Source organism: Copadichromis virginalis, linkage group LG3 (genome assembly GCF_057382275.1).
Source record: "Copadichromis virginalis isolate Kocher_CV1m ecotype Utaka linkage group LG3, C_Virginalis_male_GT1.1, whole genome shotgun sequence".
Taxonomy (NCBI): domain Eukaryota; kingdom Metazoa; phylum Chordata; class Actinopteri; order Cichliformes; family Cichlidae; genus Copadichromis; species Copadichromis virginalis.
This window is the reverse complement of record NC_140620.1, coordinates 53,129,765-53,148,875: the sequence shown is the minus strand read 5'-3', so window position 1 is coordinate 53,148,875 and position 19,111 is coordinate 53,129,765. Positions and strand designations below refer to the sequence as shown.

The 19,111-nt window shown below is 38.4% G+C and overlaps 3 protein-coding genes across 3 annotated transcripts; 1 reads left to right on the top strand and 2 right to left on the bottom strand.

The window, feature by feature from the left end:
- Positions 1–1,906: 1,906 nt before the first annotated feature.
- LOC146715260 (uncharacterized) lies at positions 1,907–3,790 on the bottom strand. Its single transcript, XM_085452816.1, has 6 exons — positions 3,735–3,790; positions 3,265–3,609; positions 3,106–3,144; positions 2,869–2,979; positions 2,732–2,760; positions 1,907–2,084 (listed from the first exon to the last, which is right to left on the bottom strand). Exons 1-6 carry the CDS (start codon positions 3,781–3,783, stop codon positions 1,962–1,964), a joined length of 696 nt encoding a protein of 231 aa, XP_085308942.1. The 5' UTR covers positions 3,784–3,790; the 3' UTR covers positions 1,907–1,961.
- A 2,524-nt stretch (positions 3,791–6,314) lies between these two features.
- LOC146715259 (uncharacterized) lies at positions 6,315–8,202 on the bottom strand. Its single transcript, XM_085452815.1, has 6 exons — positions 8,147–8,202; positions 7,705–8,043; positions 7,553–7,594; positions 7,321–7,431; positions 7,183–7,211; positions 6,315–6,576 (listed from the first exon to the last, which is right to left on the bottom strand). The coding sequence occupies exons 1-6, from the start codon at positions 8,190–8,192 to the stop codon at positions 6,454–6,456; spliced, it is 690 nt and encodes a 229-aa protein (XP_085308941.1). The 5' UTR covers positions 8,193–8,202; the 3' UTR covers positions 6,315–6,453.
- A 2,526-nt stretch (positions 8,203–10,728) lies between these two features.
- On the top strand, positions 10,729–12,804 carry LOC146715258 (immunoglobulin alpha-2 heavy chain-like). The gene is made up of 2 exons (XM_085452814.1): positions 10,729–11,088; positions 11,995–12,804. Exons 1-2 carry the CDS (start codon positions 10,836–10,838, stop codon positions 12,438–12,440), a joined length of 699 nt encoding a protein of 232 aa, XP_085308940.1. The 5' UTR covers positions 10,729–10,835; the 3' UTR covers positions 12,441–12,804.
- Positions 12,805–19,111: the final 6,307 nt, after the last annotated feature.

Below are 19,111 nucleotides of genomic sequence, written 5' to 3'. Positions count from 1 at the left end.
TAATTTTCTCTTTTTCTGTGGTGGAAAAGTCAGGTTGGTACACAGCTGACAGCAGTGTCAGGTTGGTACACAGCTGACAGCAGTATTTTGACAACTTCATAATATAGCAAGAACCAATCAGGTCAATTGGTCCAGAAAATTGCAAATTGTAAATGTGTGCAGTTGCAAAAACCATCAACTACTCCTAAAAACTGTCCTCAACTAGACCTCAACTATGTCCAACAGTCGCTGTTTATTGAATCTGATTTGTGGGTTCAACCAGCCCCACGCTATGACAGAGGTCCAATAATGTCTGGTAGTGCCAGATGGATCGGACACATTGGGATAAAAGGACAAAGCTGAAAGAGCAGTTCAACACACTGATCTCCAATTGAAGCTCCTGCACATTGGATCTGCAGTAGAGACTGACAATCATACACCTGGTAAGCAGAAATGTTATTACACCACCAGCAAGAAAACCAACAACAGAACAAAAGCAACAACAAAGTCAAATCTGGGTCTTTTACCCCAACAGAGCAAACAGGCAGAGAGGTTTTTATTACTCTTCAATTATTGCGTAAAAATGTAACTAAAAGTTACAGCTGCTTACGTTTCTTTAAGCAGGCGTGCTGGGCTCCTCCTAAGGAAAGTTTGAAACTTCATTTCCTTCATGCTGGTGAACTTTTTACCAAATATTTTCATCAAAGCTTCTCCATCACTGACAGGGATTGTTTGGATCTTCACACTCATCTCCACCAACCCTAAAAAATGAGTCTCACTTTGCTCATATAATGCCAGGAGTGTCTCCATATTCCACAAAAGTCTATGCAAACATGTAACAGTATCCCATATTCATATAAATATTAATGATATTATAACAAAAGCTGTCACCAACACAATTGTCCCAAGTGCTTTTTTTATTAGTTATTGCAAATGCTTGATTGCAGTTCTTGCTAGATGACAAAACCACTTATTAGGTTTAGAAGGAAATGACTTTTTCTACATGAGGTAAAGTTGGAGAGCTGTTTCCCCAAACTAAATGAAATCATCATTTGAAAAACTACAATCTGTATTTACTCTGAACATCTGTGTTAACATTTGAAATTGGAAACATGTAAGTGTAACAAACATGTTAAAACATAAGAAATCAGGAAGGGGCATGTATAGGAATTTCTTTTACTTATGCATTAATCACATTATTTTATTGTATGATACCTTGGTGCCACTGGATTTTAACATGTCTCACACTCATACAGTAAGACAAATGCAAATTCCTCTACTGTAAAAATTCATTTGACTGCCTGCAAAAAAGGAACTGTACAGTGCTCTTCCTCTTTTTAATAAAAATATAAGTAGAGCACAGGAAATATGTGGCACTCTGCCCTAAACATTTAGGATAAAGTATGGCAGTGAGAGAGAGTAAAGAGTTATAGGATCTCTGCTTTGAGCCACTAAAACTCCTAATATTAGCTATTCCCGCCACATCAGGCAGCTTTTTGATGATTAAATTTACTGCAACTGGAAATTCACTTTAATATCCAGTAAATTACATGCGACAAATGTTACTGAATGAAACTGATGTTATCAAAATGTCTAAACATAACAACCGGTTTAAATTAGAACTATGTCACCTTTATACTTCCTGAAGGGCTTGGAAACCTTGTGATTTTAACCTCAGTTGGGCTCAGACCACACAGTGTTGTCTCTTCCTGTCAAAATGTATTTCTACTCTCCCACAACAGAGCATTAGACTCTCCCCAAAAGAAAGCTTCACAATCGGTGTAAGACCATTGACTTCTCCCTCATCAACATACTTTAAGAGTAGTGTTTTCCCCCTCCAACAAAAGGTGGACAAATAAAAAAGACAATGACACAAAAGTAAAGATACAAACACAACTTGAATGCAAATTTTATTTGTTTTATTTTTTGCCATATCCTCCACAAAACAAAACCTTATCTGCAGGTTATCACAAAGCACGAGTCTATCTGGTGGCAGCGTACACAACATGTGGCTCCAGCTCTCTCTGTGTCACAGGCCTCCGGTTTCTTTGGACGTTTTTCTGGAAGTTGAGAGCTGCGTAGTTCAGATCGTCTGAGCTCACATTCTGAAAACCAGAATATTTACACAGCTGAGTTTGCTACGTATATATCACGTATTTGCTGATATGTGGGTTAAACCAAAAATGATTTTACATAAAATGTGATTTTTAGAGTTTAATACTAAAACATCATACTGGAAGAACACCTGTGCTGTCCAGTGTTAAACACAATTCAATTAGATTATACAGTAAAAAAAGAGTTTAGCTTCAGTAACATAGGCCAGAAATTGGAACTAATGCAGCTATGTAGGTAAAGATGTCTTTTAAAAAAACAAAAATCTTCAGAAGGAAACTACTGAGCAGGGATAGCTCAGTAGGTAGAGTGGTTGCCCTACAATTGGGAGGTCGGGGGTTCAAATCCACTGAACAGCTACCCTGAGATACCCTTGAGCAAGGTACCGTCCCTACACACTGCTCCCCGGGCGCCTGCTTAGTGGCTGCCCTCTGCTTCACTGAGTGTATGGGTCAAATGCAGAGGAAAAACAAGCAATTTCCACATGGGGATCAATAAAGTATACATTATTAATTCTACAGTTACCATGACAAACTCTTAGACACTTCTCTTTCCAACATTAATATATCATGACATATTGGTTGCGCATTCTAAGGAAAAAGAAAACAACAGGAACAACAAAAAACAAATAAACATTTACCTTGTTGCTTTTTGGTTCTTGTTCTGCCACTAAATACCAAATACAAAAGTGTCATTAGTTCATTATTACCAGCGTACAAGAGGAGGTACAAGATTTACCTGCCAAAAAGAAGTGAAACAAATTAAAGCCATGTGTACCTTTTTGAAGTTTCCAGATTTTAAAAACCAGAATAATAACCACTATAGTGAGTAAACCAGCCAGACTACCCAGGATGGTGCTTAGCAGGTGTGTCATTCTGTCAGACTCTTCTGCAAAAAACAAATACAAACAAAAACCCATCAGTCCACTTTAGTTGGATTGATTGAAACATAATATTGATATTAACTTTTAGCACATTGAACAGCAAAATTTTAGAAGCCATAAAATAATTTTACTTTCCATCTTAAAACCCTCTCCTTCATTGGTTTCACCGCCTGTAAAGAAACATGGCTATTATAATATTTTGTGATTTCCTTTTTGTCTCTGAGCTGATTTTGGATTACGTATGAACATAAAACTAACCTGGAGGACAAAAGTCCTCCCTACAAGCTTACCTTGAATTCTTAACTCGACTGCATTGGAAATGACAGTATGCTTATTCACATAAAATCCACAGAAATACAGCCCGACATCAGATAAATCCACTTGTGTGATTTTAAGAAACACAGAGGTGTTGTTGGAAGTCATATTGAATTTTCCATTTCGAAATCCATCACAGAATGAAGCTTTGCCTTGAGATCCATACATAGCAGCAATGCAGCTGGGCTTAGTTCTGTTGATAACTTTGAACCAGTCTGTCTGTGTAGGATGACTCGAAATGTTGGAGCACTTCAACGTGACTTCTTCATCAAGTTGGACCTCCATAGTCTGAAACTCAGAACCTGAAACAGAGATCCAGCCTGGAATGAAAGAACATGATGTTTATGTCTGAACCTACAGTGTTACAGGACAACAACATCAACTACATTTGTTTACCGGCGTTTCTCATTCCATTATTTGAGAGTACTGAGGTGCCAGTACTTACTGAGGCTGGAGAGAAATAAAGCTGTGCTCAAGACGAAGCTCCTCATCATGCGTTTAATCCTGTAACTGCATGGATAGTTTGTATCGCACAGCTCTTATATGGGGGTTAAGAGGGGCGGGGAGTCTTTTGTTTGTGTGTGTGTGTGTTGGCTTTATATTTTGTGTTTCATCTTGCCATTGCCGCCCTATACAATGCAATAGCTTTGCATGTTTTAGCTTAAGCGAATATCCATTAACATAAAATTTCCACTTTATCATTTTACATTATGTCTGCTTGAGATACGATTTTCAGAAAATTATACAAATACTTAAAAATCCAGTCTGCAGCTTCTGCAGTTAGAAGTATTTATGTGTTTCTAGTCCTTAAAGGTCTAAAAGGAAGCAAGAAGGGGGTACATTGGTTTTATGCTTGGTGCATTTATTAAGGATCCCATTTATCATGTATTATAATGTCTTATAATCCAAACTTCAGCTCTAAATTGTCTTTGATCTAGTGACACAGGACACAAAATAGAAAATATGAAATGTACACAAGTATTCACGACCTTTCCTCAATACTTGAAGTGCTTTTGGCAAGCTCAAGCTGCATCAGACTGGACGGGGAGGATTGTGCGCAGCTATTTTCAGATCTCTCCAAAGACATTCGGTCGAGTTCAAGTCTGGGCTCTGGCTGAGCTACTCAAAGACATTCGCAGAGTGGTCCAGAAGCCACTGCTTTCTTGTCTTGGATTTCTGCTTAAGTTTTTTGGCCTGTTGGAAGATGAGCCTTTGCTCCAGTCCGAGGACCACAGTGCTCTGGAGCAAGTTAATATCAATGATGACTTTGTACATTGCTGCATTTATCTTTCCCTCGACCTTGACAAGTCTCCCAGTTCCCACAATATAATGTTGCTACCACCATGCTTCATTGTAGGGATAGTATCCTTGTAGCATTATTCTCAAAAAGACTTGTGGCTGTAATTGCTGTCAAAGGTCCTTCAACAAAGTATGGAGCAAAGGCTATAAATTCTTATGTATACTGTATGTTATCCTTGACCTAGCTTTGACCCAATATTGGTCATGTGAAACATCACATAAGCCAAGATGAGAAAAAAGGCAATTATCATCATTCATGGTCAAGGGTGAAACGTCTGTGAGACCTTGCCCCACCTCATCATGTGACTTGTTAAAGTTACTGGAGGCAAGATATGAAGAAGAGGTTTAATTTGAAGGGAAGGGATCATAAGACTGGATTATAAGTGGCTGACAGCTGGTGTTGTAAGCCACCACCTCTGTTCAATGGCATTCTTGAAAATTTTGCTTTGCATTTTGTACAGATATGACCTTTTTACTCTAGTATCACCATGAATATGACTTTTGTGGTTCCCGTATGTCCTTAACCTGCTGTTTGAGCTCTTAGGTATAAGAATACCAGTCCTTTATTCTATGTTGTTTTTTTGTTCACATTGTGGTGGCACGAAGGAGGATAACCAGTGAAGGTGACTAAGGCATGTTGACAACACCGCCTGGGGAGGGAGCTACACCCCACGAGAGATTTCTATAGCCAATGTGGATGTTATACTAGCTACCAAAGCCCACAGGCTCGTTATTAGCAAGCAGAGGTGAGGCAGATCAATTTTACAAATCAAAATTTATTAGGAAAAACTATTAAAAGCATAGAACTGTAAAATCAGAGAACTTCTTAAGGTAGCAAGGCTGAGAATGCAAGACTGTTAATTAAAGCACTTTATTAACAAACAATGACTAAAACGACAAGGCTCGCTGCCACAGTGCTACCCTAGTAAAATAGAAGCTCGATAGAATAACTAAACAAAATGGTGGAGACCGGCCACTTGAGGAGGCAGCCTACAGAGAGGAGTGCCCAAGGGTGCCACCAATTACTCACCCGTGTAGTTCCACTGCAAACCTCACTGTCACTCACACTGCAATCTAAGTGGTGCAATCTACCTATTCCTGCTGTGTACACTCTCATGCATCAGGGGGGTATTCCACCTCACGTGGCTAACCCCACAGCAAGAGGCCGTACCTCCACTAAAGCAACAAAACAACAAAACATATACAATATTAAACAATTCAGTAAAAGAGATAAACAAAACAAATACAGCCTAAGATACACTTCTTTATAAAAGCATGATTAAAAGACCATGAAACCATGAGTCAGTCAAGGCCAGTCCATAAGCGTTTATAAAATGACAACAAGACTGAAAAAAGACAGCAGCAGTGGCACAATCCACTCTCTAGAGGGCAATACTAAAATGAGCAGCTTTCCTGAAGAATCAAACCGCTCTGCAGTGCTTAGCCATCTATCACGCTCGGCCACCTTGGATGTGAAAAGTATGCCAAAAAAGTATGCGCCCAGACCACATGTTGCTCTTTCTTCCTGTCAGACGTCAGACTGACATATGTATGTCACTCCACCCACAGCAGACCATTAGATTCTCCCACGAGGAAGTCAACAGACATCACTCTCATTTCTGACTCACTCACTATAATCACTTAAAGTTTTTTTTTTAATTTTATTTTTTTATCACAAAAAATCATCTGAAAATAACAAAAAAGCAGAGGATGCAAATATGGACTGGATGCACATTTATTTAGTTATTTTGTAAGACATTTATGTGAACCACGACACATACAAACAAAAAGAAAAAAATCATCAGAAAATTAACAGGAATAAGGTATATTCTGTTCAGAGCTTGAGCTGCAGGCGCTTCCTCAGTCTATCTTGTAGCAGCATACACAACATGAGGCTCCTGCTCTCTCTGCGCCACAGGCCTGCAGCTTCTTTTGGTCTTTTTCTGGAAATTCAGAGCTGCGTAGTTCAGATTGTCTGAAGTCATGTTCTGAAAATCAGGATATTTAGTTAAACACTATATGAGACAACCAAGGTGGATTTGTGGGTTATGTGAGTTTCAGAGTGAGATTTTTAGAGGTAAATATAAATAAAAATGAGAAACCACATATACAGTACAAATTATTTTCTTTCTTTTTTTTTTCCGTTTTGATTGAAAAAGTTAAAAAAAAGTCCTTTTGGAAAAATGAACGTGTTTAAAAAGCTTCCCAGACAGGAAATATGTCATAAGGACAAACTCTTCACAGTGAACGCTTCAGCTAGCATTTTACCCACATTACATTTTAGAGTTATAATTGGAGTTTTGCAAACTATAGATTTTGCCTGTTTTTAAAAAAACAAACAAAAAAAATTAACTTTTTATTTAGTCTAGATGAACTATTACTAAATAATTTAAAGTTATTAAGTTTTTCTACATTTCTGATATTACTTAAAGTCAAAGAAAATAAAAGATTACAATTGCTTGCTTGAGTTTACTCTATGATGCAACAGGTTGAGGCTATTCACAGAGTAATTAGGCATTTCAATGAAGCTTTTGAATCACAGAAAACAGTTGTTAGTTGTAAAAAAAGAAGAAAAACTCAAAAAGTGAGTTTACCTTGTTATTTTCTTCTTGCTCTCCAACAGCTAAATGGAAATACCAAAAATTATTGCTTGTTATTAACAACCAAATACATTGTTTTGGACAGGTTAATCAGTTTAGAAGATGAGTGAAGTAATTTGTAAGTAACCTCACCTGTTTGAGATTTCCAGATTTTTAGAACCAGAATAACGACCACTAAAGTGAGCAGACCTGTCAGACCTCCAAGGGCGATGATTATGAGGTTTGTCGTTCCACTGGGCTCTTCTACAAAAATAATTAGATAAAAACATAATTTTTATGATTACTTTAGATATACTATTGATGATAGTGAAATAACTACATGGAAACTGAAAAACATATTTTGAAACAAAAAAATCAATCTTACGATCAGTCTTATTAAAATCCTCCTCTTCTCTGGGTTCACTGCCTGTAAAGAATCATCGTTATAATATCATTTTGTGATCACATGACATGTTTTCATGCTAAACATGATCAAGAAACGAAACAAAAATATCTAAATCATGAACAAAAGCTTACCTTCAATTCTTAACTCAACTGCATTGGAAATGACTGTGTGCCCACTGATGTACAATCCACAGAAATACAGCCCGGCATCAGATAAATCCACTCGTTTGATTTGAAGGAAGACAAAAGAGACGTTGGAACTCATAGTAAAATTTCTGTTTCTAAATCCATGACAGAACGACGCTTCGCTGTCAGAGCCATACATAGAAGAAACACAGCTGGGCTTAGTTTTATTGACCACTCTGAACCAGTCTGTCTGCGTTGGATAGGCGGAAATGTTGGAACACTGCAGTGTGACCTCGTCCCCGTGCTGGACCTCCACAGTCTGAAACTCAGAAGCTGAGATCCAGCCTGAAACAGAAAAACAGATACAACATAACACTTATTTATGTAATGGACAGATAGAATTACATTTGTTTAATATTAAATCAGAATAATGATATGCTGTACTTACTGCGGCTGCAGAAAGCCACTGCTGTTATTAAAGTGAACCTCCTCATTCTGCGTGTAACTGTCTTACAGTCAGGAAACTTTATGTTCTGTAGGGGGGTTTCATTTCATTAGAAAGGGGTGTGGTATTGAATACATCATGCCAGGAGATTTGAATCTACACAGCCTATTTTCATCAGTACCGTTTAAAATGTCAGGCAGCAATTTATTCACACTCGTGCAGGTTTATAGAAGAGTTATCGACGCCTTGTGTGGAAGTAACAGCACACCAGAAAGTGAGACAATAAACATGAATCTGGTGCTGTGCTTTATTGGCAAGAGAAGTTGTTTTGAAGGTATGCAAGACTCTTATTTGGGTACTCCCCCCACGCGCTAAGAAACCAGCTTATTCCACTTATGTCCAACTGCAAATATTCACTTCTGTTTCTTATTGCAGCCCATGAGCGTCTTATTTGTCCTCATAAAGATTCAGGTTATCCATTCTTTGCTACACAAGTAGATGATGATACTTCCTCTTTCTGTTTACTGCTAATCATTATCAAACTTACCAAAGCAGCATAGTGTCAATAGTACTCAGTCAGCTATGTAGCCTTTTGGGATACCAGTGCCCAGTATGGAGGGGGTCAAAGGTGAACAGCCACAAACACTCTGAGGCACTAATGTTTATTCAATATTTGTTAGTAAGAACGCTTTTTAATAGTTCATTCTGTTCTATCTCGTGTTTCATGAACAACATGTTCCAACATGTTCTTTTTTTCAGCTCTTTTTTAATGTAGTTATCACAACCTCTGTTTCCTTGTCATGTCTAGGTTATATCACTTAACTAAACAGTGGATGTATAATAACATATAATAATAATAATAATAATAATAATAATAATAATAATTCCTTTAAATTTAAATATGTTTATATTGTCTATCCTGTAAAATAGTCAGATGTCTATTCATATTAATGTACAGAATTCACCTGCTTGCTGCTACTACTGCACATTCACCCAGTGTATATACTATATATATATATATATATATATAATGTTCCTCCTCTACACCCCCCCCCCCCAATTTTTGCACATGTCGAGGAGCGTGTCAGGCTACATTTCACTGTGTGTTATACTTGTATAACTATGCATGTGACAAATAAAGAACCTTGAACCTTGAACCTTGAACACTGACCCCTCTAGCTGATGTGTGTGTTTGAATGGGAGACTGACCAGGAATTGCATGTCAATGAGGCCAGTAAGTTACGTTAGGTGCTTTCATGAAAAAATGAAAAATTTATTATCATTTATATTAAAAACAAATTGTTATGCTCACTGCTAGCTCTGGTATTTTATTCTTTAATACCAAATAATCTGTATTTATCTTATACTGGGTCTGATAGGCCCTTGGTTCATCCGCCATCTGAAATGAGTCTGCAGATTTTCTTGGGAGTTGCTGCCTTTTCTAAACAGAAAACTGACCTGAATGTGGGGCTTCTGTTCTTTTAGGGAGATCAGTTCTTGCTCACAGGTAGAAAACACTGGAGTGGAAGGAGCATTTTTTACATTCAATAATCTCATTTTATGAAACTTTGGATTTGTTTGATATGAGCATTCATATCAAACATATAATGCCATATACATGGAAGAAAATGGGAAAAGGGTTTATAGGCCTAGTTGAATATATGCAAATTTAGGTCTGTTAGAAAATCAGACAGTTTATATCACAAATAGCTCTGTTTGTGGATGCAGCTTCTAATACTCTATAAGACCTCCAAGAGTCTTCTTTATCAGCTGATTCTCTGAGATCATAGTCTGGCTCTATGAGTCAATCTCAGCAACACGACCACCTGACTCACCACACATTTCAGCTTGTTAGCTCTAGGAGGCACTCCAGATCTCTGTATACTTAAGAAGAGCTGAATTCCACTGCAGTAAATATTTAGCCTGAGTCAGTTTTACTGGTGTTTTAAACAGTTTGAACAACTTTTCACCAGGACATCATTCTTTTTGGTCTGAAAAGAACTTTGAATTTGCTCTCTGTGTCAAGTTCAATTAAACTGCATATAACTACATATAACTGACAAACAATATTAAATGTTTAGTAAACAAATGACTTCATGAGGACTTAAATATAAATTTGTTTCTCAAATATAAGTGTTTAGTCTCATATACATAGTTACAGTCAGGTATTACAAAAAAGACTTCCACGTATTTATTTTATTTATTTATTTTTTAATTTTAAAAATAGATAATATAACTGCATGACTATTTAAAAAGTGGAGAAATGTAGAATATATTTATTTGACATGTGTGGCTTTGCTGTTAAACAGATTAATTTTTCTATGACACTGAGACGGAAGTTTAAAACAACACACGGGGTGACCCTTTTAAGAACCAATCAAGAGTAACCCAGTTTTTATGCTGTTGGCTGCTCTTTTCCTCCAAATCTTCAGTTGACGAGACCTCTGAAAAGATGCATCTCTGTATCATCCTCTGTGGGATATGTAAGTGTCTCAGTAGAAGATTCATGTATATTCAGGTAGGGTTATATTTTCATACCTGATTATGCTTCTTTAACAATGTGTATTTTTCTGACACAGTTCATCTGTCAGCTGTGAGCCAGTCAGCTACAGTCAAGCAGGAGACTGGGGTGAGATTTGCTGCTGTTGGGGACAACGTGACTTTGCGTTGCTTTTATGAAAGCCAAGTGGCGATGCACTTCTCCTGGTACCGACAATTCTTAGGAAGCCAACCTAAGCGCCTCTCTACAATTTACAAATATGATAAGCCATCTGAAGTCCTCCACACATTGGAGAAGAACCCTCGTTTCTCTGTGGAAAGAAAGGAAGGGACCAATCATCTACAAATCTCTGGTGTCCGCCTCTCAGATTCAGCTACATACTACTGCGGGAGCTCTCACTCCAACATGGTGGAATTTGGAGAAGGGATCTTTCTGAGTGTTCGAGGTATTTTGCTTCTATTTTTCATGAACACCTTTTATTCCATGTTCCTTTAGCGTTCCCGTGCTTAGACTCTAGGGCCGATGTGCCATTTCCCCCCAGTCACTCCCTCCAGCTCTTCCAAGGGGACACTGGGGCCTTCACAAACCAGACAAAAGATTTACTCTTTCCATTGAGTCGTTGTCTGCCTTGTCTGAATGACCTCAACTGACTTATTTTCTTTTTTTAAAATCCTTACCATCCAAAAAGATTCGTGTTTTATTGTCTAAATATTATAACTGGTATGAACTGGTTCTGTAATGGAGCTTTTCTACTGTAACTGAGCACTCAAATCACTTTAAACCAGCAGTCCCCAACCTTTTTTGCGCACAGACCGGTTTATGTCCGACAATGTTTTCACAGACTGGCCTTTAAGGTGTTGCAGATAAATACAACAAAATAAAACCAGTACCAGTACCAACCCCCCCCCCCCCCCCCCCCCCCAATATTTATTCATAACACACAGGAAAAGACCTATGGAAACCAAGTAAACAATAAAAATTTCACACGTGATGTGGATTTTTATATTTCTACTTACCTCCTTTGTTTTTTGTCCTCTCCACTTATTATTATTTTTAGTTCACCTTTGCCTTATCAGCCTTTGTCTATTCAGTGTAGCCTACTGTGCATTTAGCTTATATTTTTTTTTTCATCTAGCCAGTTAGCGAGTATATTTTTTTACCTGCCGTTATTGTGCATTTTTTTGGTTTTTGTTTATTTTGCAGTGTCCTTTTCTTTGAAAACCTGTTAATATTTTGTTGGTGTAGATTGGGAAGATCATCAACAGTATGTTCATTGATACATGCATATACATTCCAGATCTACAAAAAATGACACATAAAGCTACTTTCTCAAATTTCTACTTTTTTTCAGCAGCTAATCACCAGACAATTGACCAAGAACCAGCATCCATGACCATCCAAGTTGGTGACTCAGTGATGTTCAACTGTACAGTACACACTGGAACCTGTGACGAAGAACATAGCGTCTACTGGTTTAGACGCGGATCTCACCCAGGAATTGTTCACACATATATAAATACAAGTAAACCGGTCTCTGTGAAGTCTCCTTCACAGAGCTGTGTGTACCATTTGCAGAAAATGAACCTTAGCTCCGTTGATACTGGGACCTATTACTGTGCGGTGTCCTCCTGTGGGGAGATACTGTTTGGTAATGGAAGCAAGCTCATCATCAGTGATGATGTTAAAGACCGAGATGCTGAGGTAAAGATTTTGATGTGGCTCTCTATCATTAGAGCCGGGATTCTCTTGATCTTTCTACCCTTGTGTATTTGTGTATTTGTCAGAAAGAGCTGTTAATTCAGCAAACTTGTGTTACGCAAAACTTAAACACAAGTTTATTTGGTCAAGAAGAAAATAGATGAAGAGATGAACGGGTGTCAACATGTTCATGTACTCAGTCGCAATATTTGCCGTTGTACATTTTTATTTTTAGAATATAAGTTTATTACTGTAAAGACTTTTAAAAAATTGGACGCAATTAGTAACACCCACCCAGACACAGGGCATTTCAAAATCTGTATTATAGATTTCATACATTCGTTGTCATAATGATTGATTACATTTTCACATTGTGTTAGAGTTTGCTCATGTTTCATTTATATTAATTTTTTACATGACTGTATAAGTACCCTAAAGTGTGTAGTTAGTTTGTTGACCATCCCCGTGTATACACATATAGTTGTAACTGGAGTGATAATATGTTTGTTGCTTAATAATTGTTAAAAATAAAGACGTATCAAGAAACTTGAAATTTCTTGTTTGACTTGTTTCTTTTAGTAAATGAATTTAACCCCTTCATTCCTAATTCACAAACCATAAGCTCACACACACACACACACACACACACACACACACACACACACACACACACACACACACACACACACACACACAGCAAAATAATGCAAAGAACCAAATTTTTAAGACTGAGAATCCTTTGCAAACAGTAATAGTTAATTAGTAATCAGCAAGTTTCTAAGCAAAAACATAGCTTACTTTTCTTTACTCGTTGTTTGAGAAGGGGAGATGTCATTGTATTGCATATCATGCTTAAAACCAGTAAGAATAAAGTGAATGTGGAGTTTCAAACAAGCACATGACGTTTTGTTTAGGACTATGATAAGATCACTACTACCATTATTTTTTGATATGTAGCGCACAAAAAACTGATGACGACATAACATATAGAAATGAGACTGATACCTAAATTCATTATACATCTATAATGTAAAAGCATAAACATAAAGTACGGTAGCACACAATATTTTCAGATACAATCATAATGTTAAATAGGATCTTGCTGATACTTCTGTAAGAAGCTTTCCAAGTCACAGTGGTACAATGGTCCTTTTTTTTTTCCTGGTGTATTTCAATTCAGGCCTTTCAGTCTCTTTGGCTGACCATGACATCAGAATAAACCACGGTGTCCTGACTGTTTTTGAGAGATGATGAGATGAGATAGCCTTTATTTGTCAGTTGCAGGTCTTTTGCCCACAACCGAGATGACAGACCTTGCCGACCGTACATACAATACAAACATCACATTGGGGAGACAGGTCAGGCCAGGTAGCGAGGAAAAAAAAACATTGAAATGTGCAACACAAAAGGATAATACAGGAATGCACAGGTATCAACACACCATAACACAATAAACACAGACAAGCAACACGGGAAAGAGTTCCAGTGTGTACATCTGATCTGGGACCGCTGCAATCTTTCGACTGCGCCTCCAACTGACCCGATGTCCACATCATGGGGGAGGTAAGCGTTGGAGGTGGCGTTGGATCCGGGGTAGGGAGGGTGATGCGTCAGTGAGTGCTTATCAGTATCAGTATATGTATGTGTGTGCGTGTCCATAGTTCAGCTGAGACAGTGTCCTTCGCCCTGCCAGGCTAAGTAAACAGTCTTCCAGCCAACCCAGGTGGCCTTGTAGGGAATGGGAAGGAACAGACTCAACACAGTCGTTATCAGGGAGTTGTTGTTCGGCTCCAGCCTTGAGCTGGCGCTGAAAGGGTAGCCGCATTATGATGGTAATTGAGAATTTCAAGCTGTTTTTTAACACTCCGACACTGGTCTCTCAGTCTCCCGTTAATAGCTGCGAGCTTGTTATTAGCCGTCGATTCTGTGGTCTTGTCACTCTTTTTACTCACATAGCAGATTCTGAGACCTCACGACCGCAGCCAACTGATCCGAGGTGTAATCGAGCTCCGCCCAGAGATGTTGTTCTGAGTTGATTCTTTCCTGATGTAATCCAACATACATACGCTCAAAGGTGTTATTCTGAGCATTCACTGCAGTCGTAAGCAGTGTTGGGTAAGTTACTTTAAATTAGTAACTTAGTAACATTACTAGTTACTTCTATCAAAAGTAACTCAGTTACTTCAAGTTACTCGTTACTTTCAGAGTAACTAGTTACTAGGGAAAGTAACTTTGGTTTTACTCAGAATTCTCTTGTTAATGTGTTGCTTCCGTAACTGGATACCCAGCAAGATTGCCAGTCTTCTAGCTTGCTTACTTGCCACAAGTGCACTGTGCCACCTACCAATAGAAAGGAAAAAATAATGTGCACATTTCCACGAGAGAAATCCCACACCTGATTCTATCCTAGCCTGCTTTTTACATCCCACACAAAAACTGCAGTCGTGGTGCTTTCGATTGTACTCAGAACTCGGAAATTCTGCCTTCTGAATAGGAAGATGTAGGTAACACCAGACTGCAGATGAGCTGCATGCATGGCTGGACTGGGACAAAAAAATCGTCCCGGGCATTTTGACTAGAGACCGGCCCACCATTATAGGAAAAATCATAAAGCCTTTGAATGAAAACAAACACTGTTGTGACAATGATGTACACTGTTCTGATGGTATATATGTATCAATCTATCAATTGTTTGTTGCAAGACTCAGATAATTATTTTTTTTAAAAGTGAGACATTTTAAATGAGAATAAGAAAGTATTTCTTTGTGCCCCCCTTTCCCTTTTAATGCCCTACATGGCCCCCTGGCAACACTTTGCTAGATCCGCCCCTGCACAGTTACCAGCTGTCAGCTACTTAGAAAAGGATCCTGGTGTTATTTGTCTCTTAGAAACAGTTCATAACTTCCCTTCAACTCATTCATGTCACCTAAAAGGTAAACCTGTTTCTCCATCACAGCTCTGATGATTCAGTAAGGACATCTCCTGGTTTCATCTTCATGTTTCCCTCTCATCACATAACCAAACCGATATCATGACCAGCAGGTTTACAGCTGTGACTCCAGCCAACATCAGCTGATACTAGAAATTAATATTAAATAAATTCTAACAACAGCTGATCAAGCTTAAAAGTGCTGCTGTTGTTTACCGCGACATCTGCTGGTTTCCTCTTTCTGGCGCAAAGTGGGCAATAAACAAACAAGAGAGAAAAGCCGATCAGCTGATCATTGATCAGTTTCATGATTGAAGTAGAAACAGGAGAGGGAGGGGGGAGAATGAGAGAAGAAGAGGCAGCTGTGCAGCGTAAACACAGAATAAATCCAGCTTTGTGTCTTTTTCATTGCAGCTGAAGTCCGGGACAAACTGTGTTCCTTTTCACCTCAATACGAAACGCATGATATTTTCTCTGAATACGAGACGGTTCCGTTTTTTACGGGATGGTTGGCAACTCTAATAATTAACCATATGAACAAAATAAAGTTCAACATCAGTATCATAGCACCACCCAGCTGTATAGAAACTCCGTCATGCTAGCTAGCACGCAGTATGAAAAAGTCAGCATAACGAAAATAAACTCCACCTAAACTTGGTTTATATGTGACTCAGATACACTGCAGGTCATAACTTCTTACCTGAAGTTCAGTTCACCTGATACTCGGACCGGCGGCTGCTTCGGGTCTCTCCTCTTGCCTCCCTTTTCCTTCATCCACCTGCTGGCTACCACCACTTGCTAATGTTATTGAAAATGTGGAAGCTCCGCGATAGCCACCACATGAAGTAACGAATAACGAGCCTACCTAAATCCCAGTAACGAGTAACGCGTTCCTGGTTTTGGCATAATAACTAGTTACCGTGCTCGTTACCACAATAATAACGTAGTTACTGTAACGCGTTACTTAATAACGCGTTAGTCCCAACACTGGTCGTAAGCGCCTCCAAGCTCTTAACCATGCTGCCTTCAGTGAGCCCTTTCTGAGAAGTCGCACCTGTCGTTCCAATCCCAGCGGGCAGCCTTGTGGGAGTTTGAACAGCCGGTTCCGCTCTCTTAATTCTCCGATAAGCCAGGGCCAAGCCAGCTCCGATCAGCAAGAACCCTGTTATCATGGTTCCGAACAGGTAGATATCTTCAGCGTCGTCGATCGACAGTCCCGCCAGGCACACGATCCTCTGCCACCCGTCCATCGTGTATCCGGCAGGGAAAGTCCCTCCAGGGCACTCGGGTTCTCCCGAGCCCAGACTTCTCGTTAAAGGGTGTCAATAGCATTCAGAGACCAGTTGATCAAATCCATAATTCTCTTTTAGGTTTTAGACACAGACTGTGAGAGAGTGTTGCAGGGAAAGTAATACAAAAAAGACACGAGACTAGACAAGGACATAAGAACTAGCAGGGAAGATAAGGGAGAGGAGAAAAGTGCGTCCGCCTCCTCCGAGAGCCAAAGACTGATGATTTTTCACTGGAGATCTGCAGGCGGAAATTCTGGGAGCAGAAGACACTGAAGCATAGATGACTCCAGATCTACTCTGAAAAAACATGAAATATATATAGATACGTCACACATGTTCTGACTGCTTGGACAAAGAGAGACAACAGCTCATATTTTATTTTATGAGGTAAAGGGCCATTGGTCCTCATGTAGTTATAGTTCAAATAAAATGTCAACACTTTTATGCTTGAAATCCCCTGTCTGTAATAGCATAGCAGTAAGTCTATTTATTCCCAAATAGCTAACATATTGCACTATAAAGCCAGTATTTACGTTGTTTTTGATTATGTACAAGGGCTGAAAACTATGACCACAAATCTGGCACAATGCTCACAACATTTTTCAAATTCTTAACTCTGAGGTTGCATTTCTCAAAATAGCTGATGCATGCAAACAGGAGAAAACAGGAATTTCTTTACAGCGATACTATTAAATTAAGTCAGCAGTGTAATGCATATGCATGTATAGATAGGTGGCAGTATATGTAGAAAGCAAAATCAAGAAAGCCAAAGAGCAGGCTGTAGGTGTGTTTGAGAGTCATAGAGACAAGGCGCAGGAAGGAGGGAGCTGAGCACACCAAGCCCACACCAAACCATCGAAGCTCGTGCAGCCAATGAATCTTCAGTTAACTCCTGCATGACAAAATATAGCACAAAAGAAAACAAAAGAGAGACACCTAGTGCCAGGATGATCTTGAGATAACCAAATGTGCAAAGAGGTGTAGCTCTCTCACAACCTTTAATTCATGTTTCAAAATGCCAATTTTCTTTGTATGAGAATAAACCATCACAATGATTGTAATACACTGTGTACTAGGGAATAATCGTTCACCTAACAAAGCAGGAAATATAAGCCCTGTCTTCCTGACAAGAAATTTTAAGCTTTACCCTCTTAAAATCTCAATTTCAAGAGATTAACTTGATTGACAGAGTCTGCAAAGACATTTAGAACAAAGCCTAACAGACACACAAAAGTCCACTATTCTGAGAAAGTTTCTAAAAACTTTGATGACTCCAGTTTCTATAATGTCAAGGAACCATGTTTGTTACTGCTGATGATTTATTCATCATCACTGAAATAAAGATTTTGAGTGATTTCAGGGATTTTGGAGACTAACTATAGTTTTTACTTAAGTGTTTTGGTAAATGCACTTGGACCTCTTATTTAAAGGCTAAAACTAACACATTTATACTGAGTATAGTATATTTTGGATCTAATCATTGGTATATGCGGTTTGCATTTAGGTTGTAAGGTATCTAACTAGTGTGGAAAGAATAATATGAGCCTTTTAAAAAAAACTTTAGGGTATAAAACTTGCAGAATAAACAAAGGACAAAAGATACAAAAAACATTCATGCAATACTTGGCTGTCTTGTGGAGATCCATCAGATTCGGATGTTACTGTAAACAAAGATATAGACAATCAGTGGTAGTTACTGTATATATTTGAAATGTCAACATATAGAATCAAAGCATTATGTACTATAAAGTAACATTTAGCCTTTCAGCTGGATAGATAAAGAGAGAGAGCGTTCAGTGTAAAGTATAATTTTACATACTTTTCAGGTCTTTTCCGTGATTCTTCCAATGTGCCCATGCAAGTAGAAGAGTCGTTATCCCAAGGATAATATTTGAAAGCATCAATGCAATAAAAGCAGGGCTGATATCATGTAATTTGGTGACACGAGAAGAATAAAGAAGAAATAAATAATTACATTTACATTACATCAGCTTAGGTATGTTAGACTTACTGATACAAAACATGCACGTCTTACTGCGAATTTTGATTGTGGTTCCATTTGCAAACATTGTATGTCCACATGAAGTCACAGCACAATAGTAGGTCCCAGCATCGTCCAAGGTGAGGTTCCATATGAACCTCACCTTGCTGATTTCAGTCCTCCCATATGGAAAAGATACATATAAATCTTATAAAGTTTGTATCTGTCTTGTGTGAAACTTGTATGAAAAGCATATAAGAGTGAAAACAGATATAAGATCCCTTGAAAAATTATATAATGAAACTAGTATGTTTCGGATACTTACTAAAACAATATATGAAAGTAATGAGAAAGTGGCCAATTTCATGAGTAAATCATGTAAGCCTTATATGATTTACTCATGAAAGTGGCCACTTTCATGAGTAATCACATATAAGTTTTTACTATTTCTTTTCCATATGGGCTCTGACATGTGTTCTCATTTTCAGATGAATAAATCATCTCTGGAGCAGAATTCTCAGAGTTTTTTTATCCATGTGATACTAGTATGTTCTGGTGCACACTGAGC

What these genes read in the sequence shown, in the direction of transcription:
- LOC146715258 (XM_085452814.1), top strand. Translation starts at nt 10,836, where the DNA reads ATGCACTTCTCCTGGTACCGACAATTCTTAGGAAGCCAACCTAAGCGC. An exon ending in GATCTTTCTGAGTGTTCGAG is followed by an intron (nt 11,089 to 11,994) that starts GTATTTTGCTTC and finishes ACTTTTTTTCAG; the next exon opens with CAGCTAATCACCAGACAATT.
- LOC146715259 (XM_085452815.1), bottom strand. Translation starts at nt 8,192, where the DNA reads ATGAGGAGGTTCACTTTAATAACAGCAGTGGCTTTCTGCAGCCGCA. An exon ending in GGATTTTAATAAGACTGATC is followed by an intron (nt 7,432 to 7,552) that starts GTAAGATTGATT and finishes TTATTTTTGTAG; the next exon opens with AAGAGCCCAGTGGAACGACA. An exon ending in AATCTGGAAATCTCAAACAG is followed by an intron (nt 7,212 to 7,320) that starts GTGAGGTTACTT and finishes ATTTCCATTTAG; the next exon opens with CTGTTGGAGAGCAAGAAGAA.
- LOC146715260 (XM_085452816.1), bottom strand. Translation starts at nt 3,783, where the DNA reads ATGATGAGGAGCTTCGTCTTGAGCACAGCTTTATTTCTCTCCAGCCTC. An exon ending in AGTCGAGTTAAGAATTCAAG is followed by an intron (nt 3,145 to 3,264) that starts GTAAGCTTGTAG and finishes GTTTCTTTACAG; the next exon opens with GCGGTGAAACCAATGAAGGA. An exon ending in AAGAACCAAAAAGCAACAAG is followed by an intron (nt 2,085 to 2,731) that starts GTAAATGTTTAT and finishes TCTGGTTTTCAG; the next exon opens with AATGTGAGCTCAGACGATCT.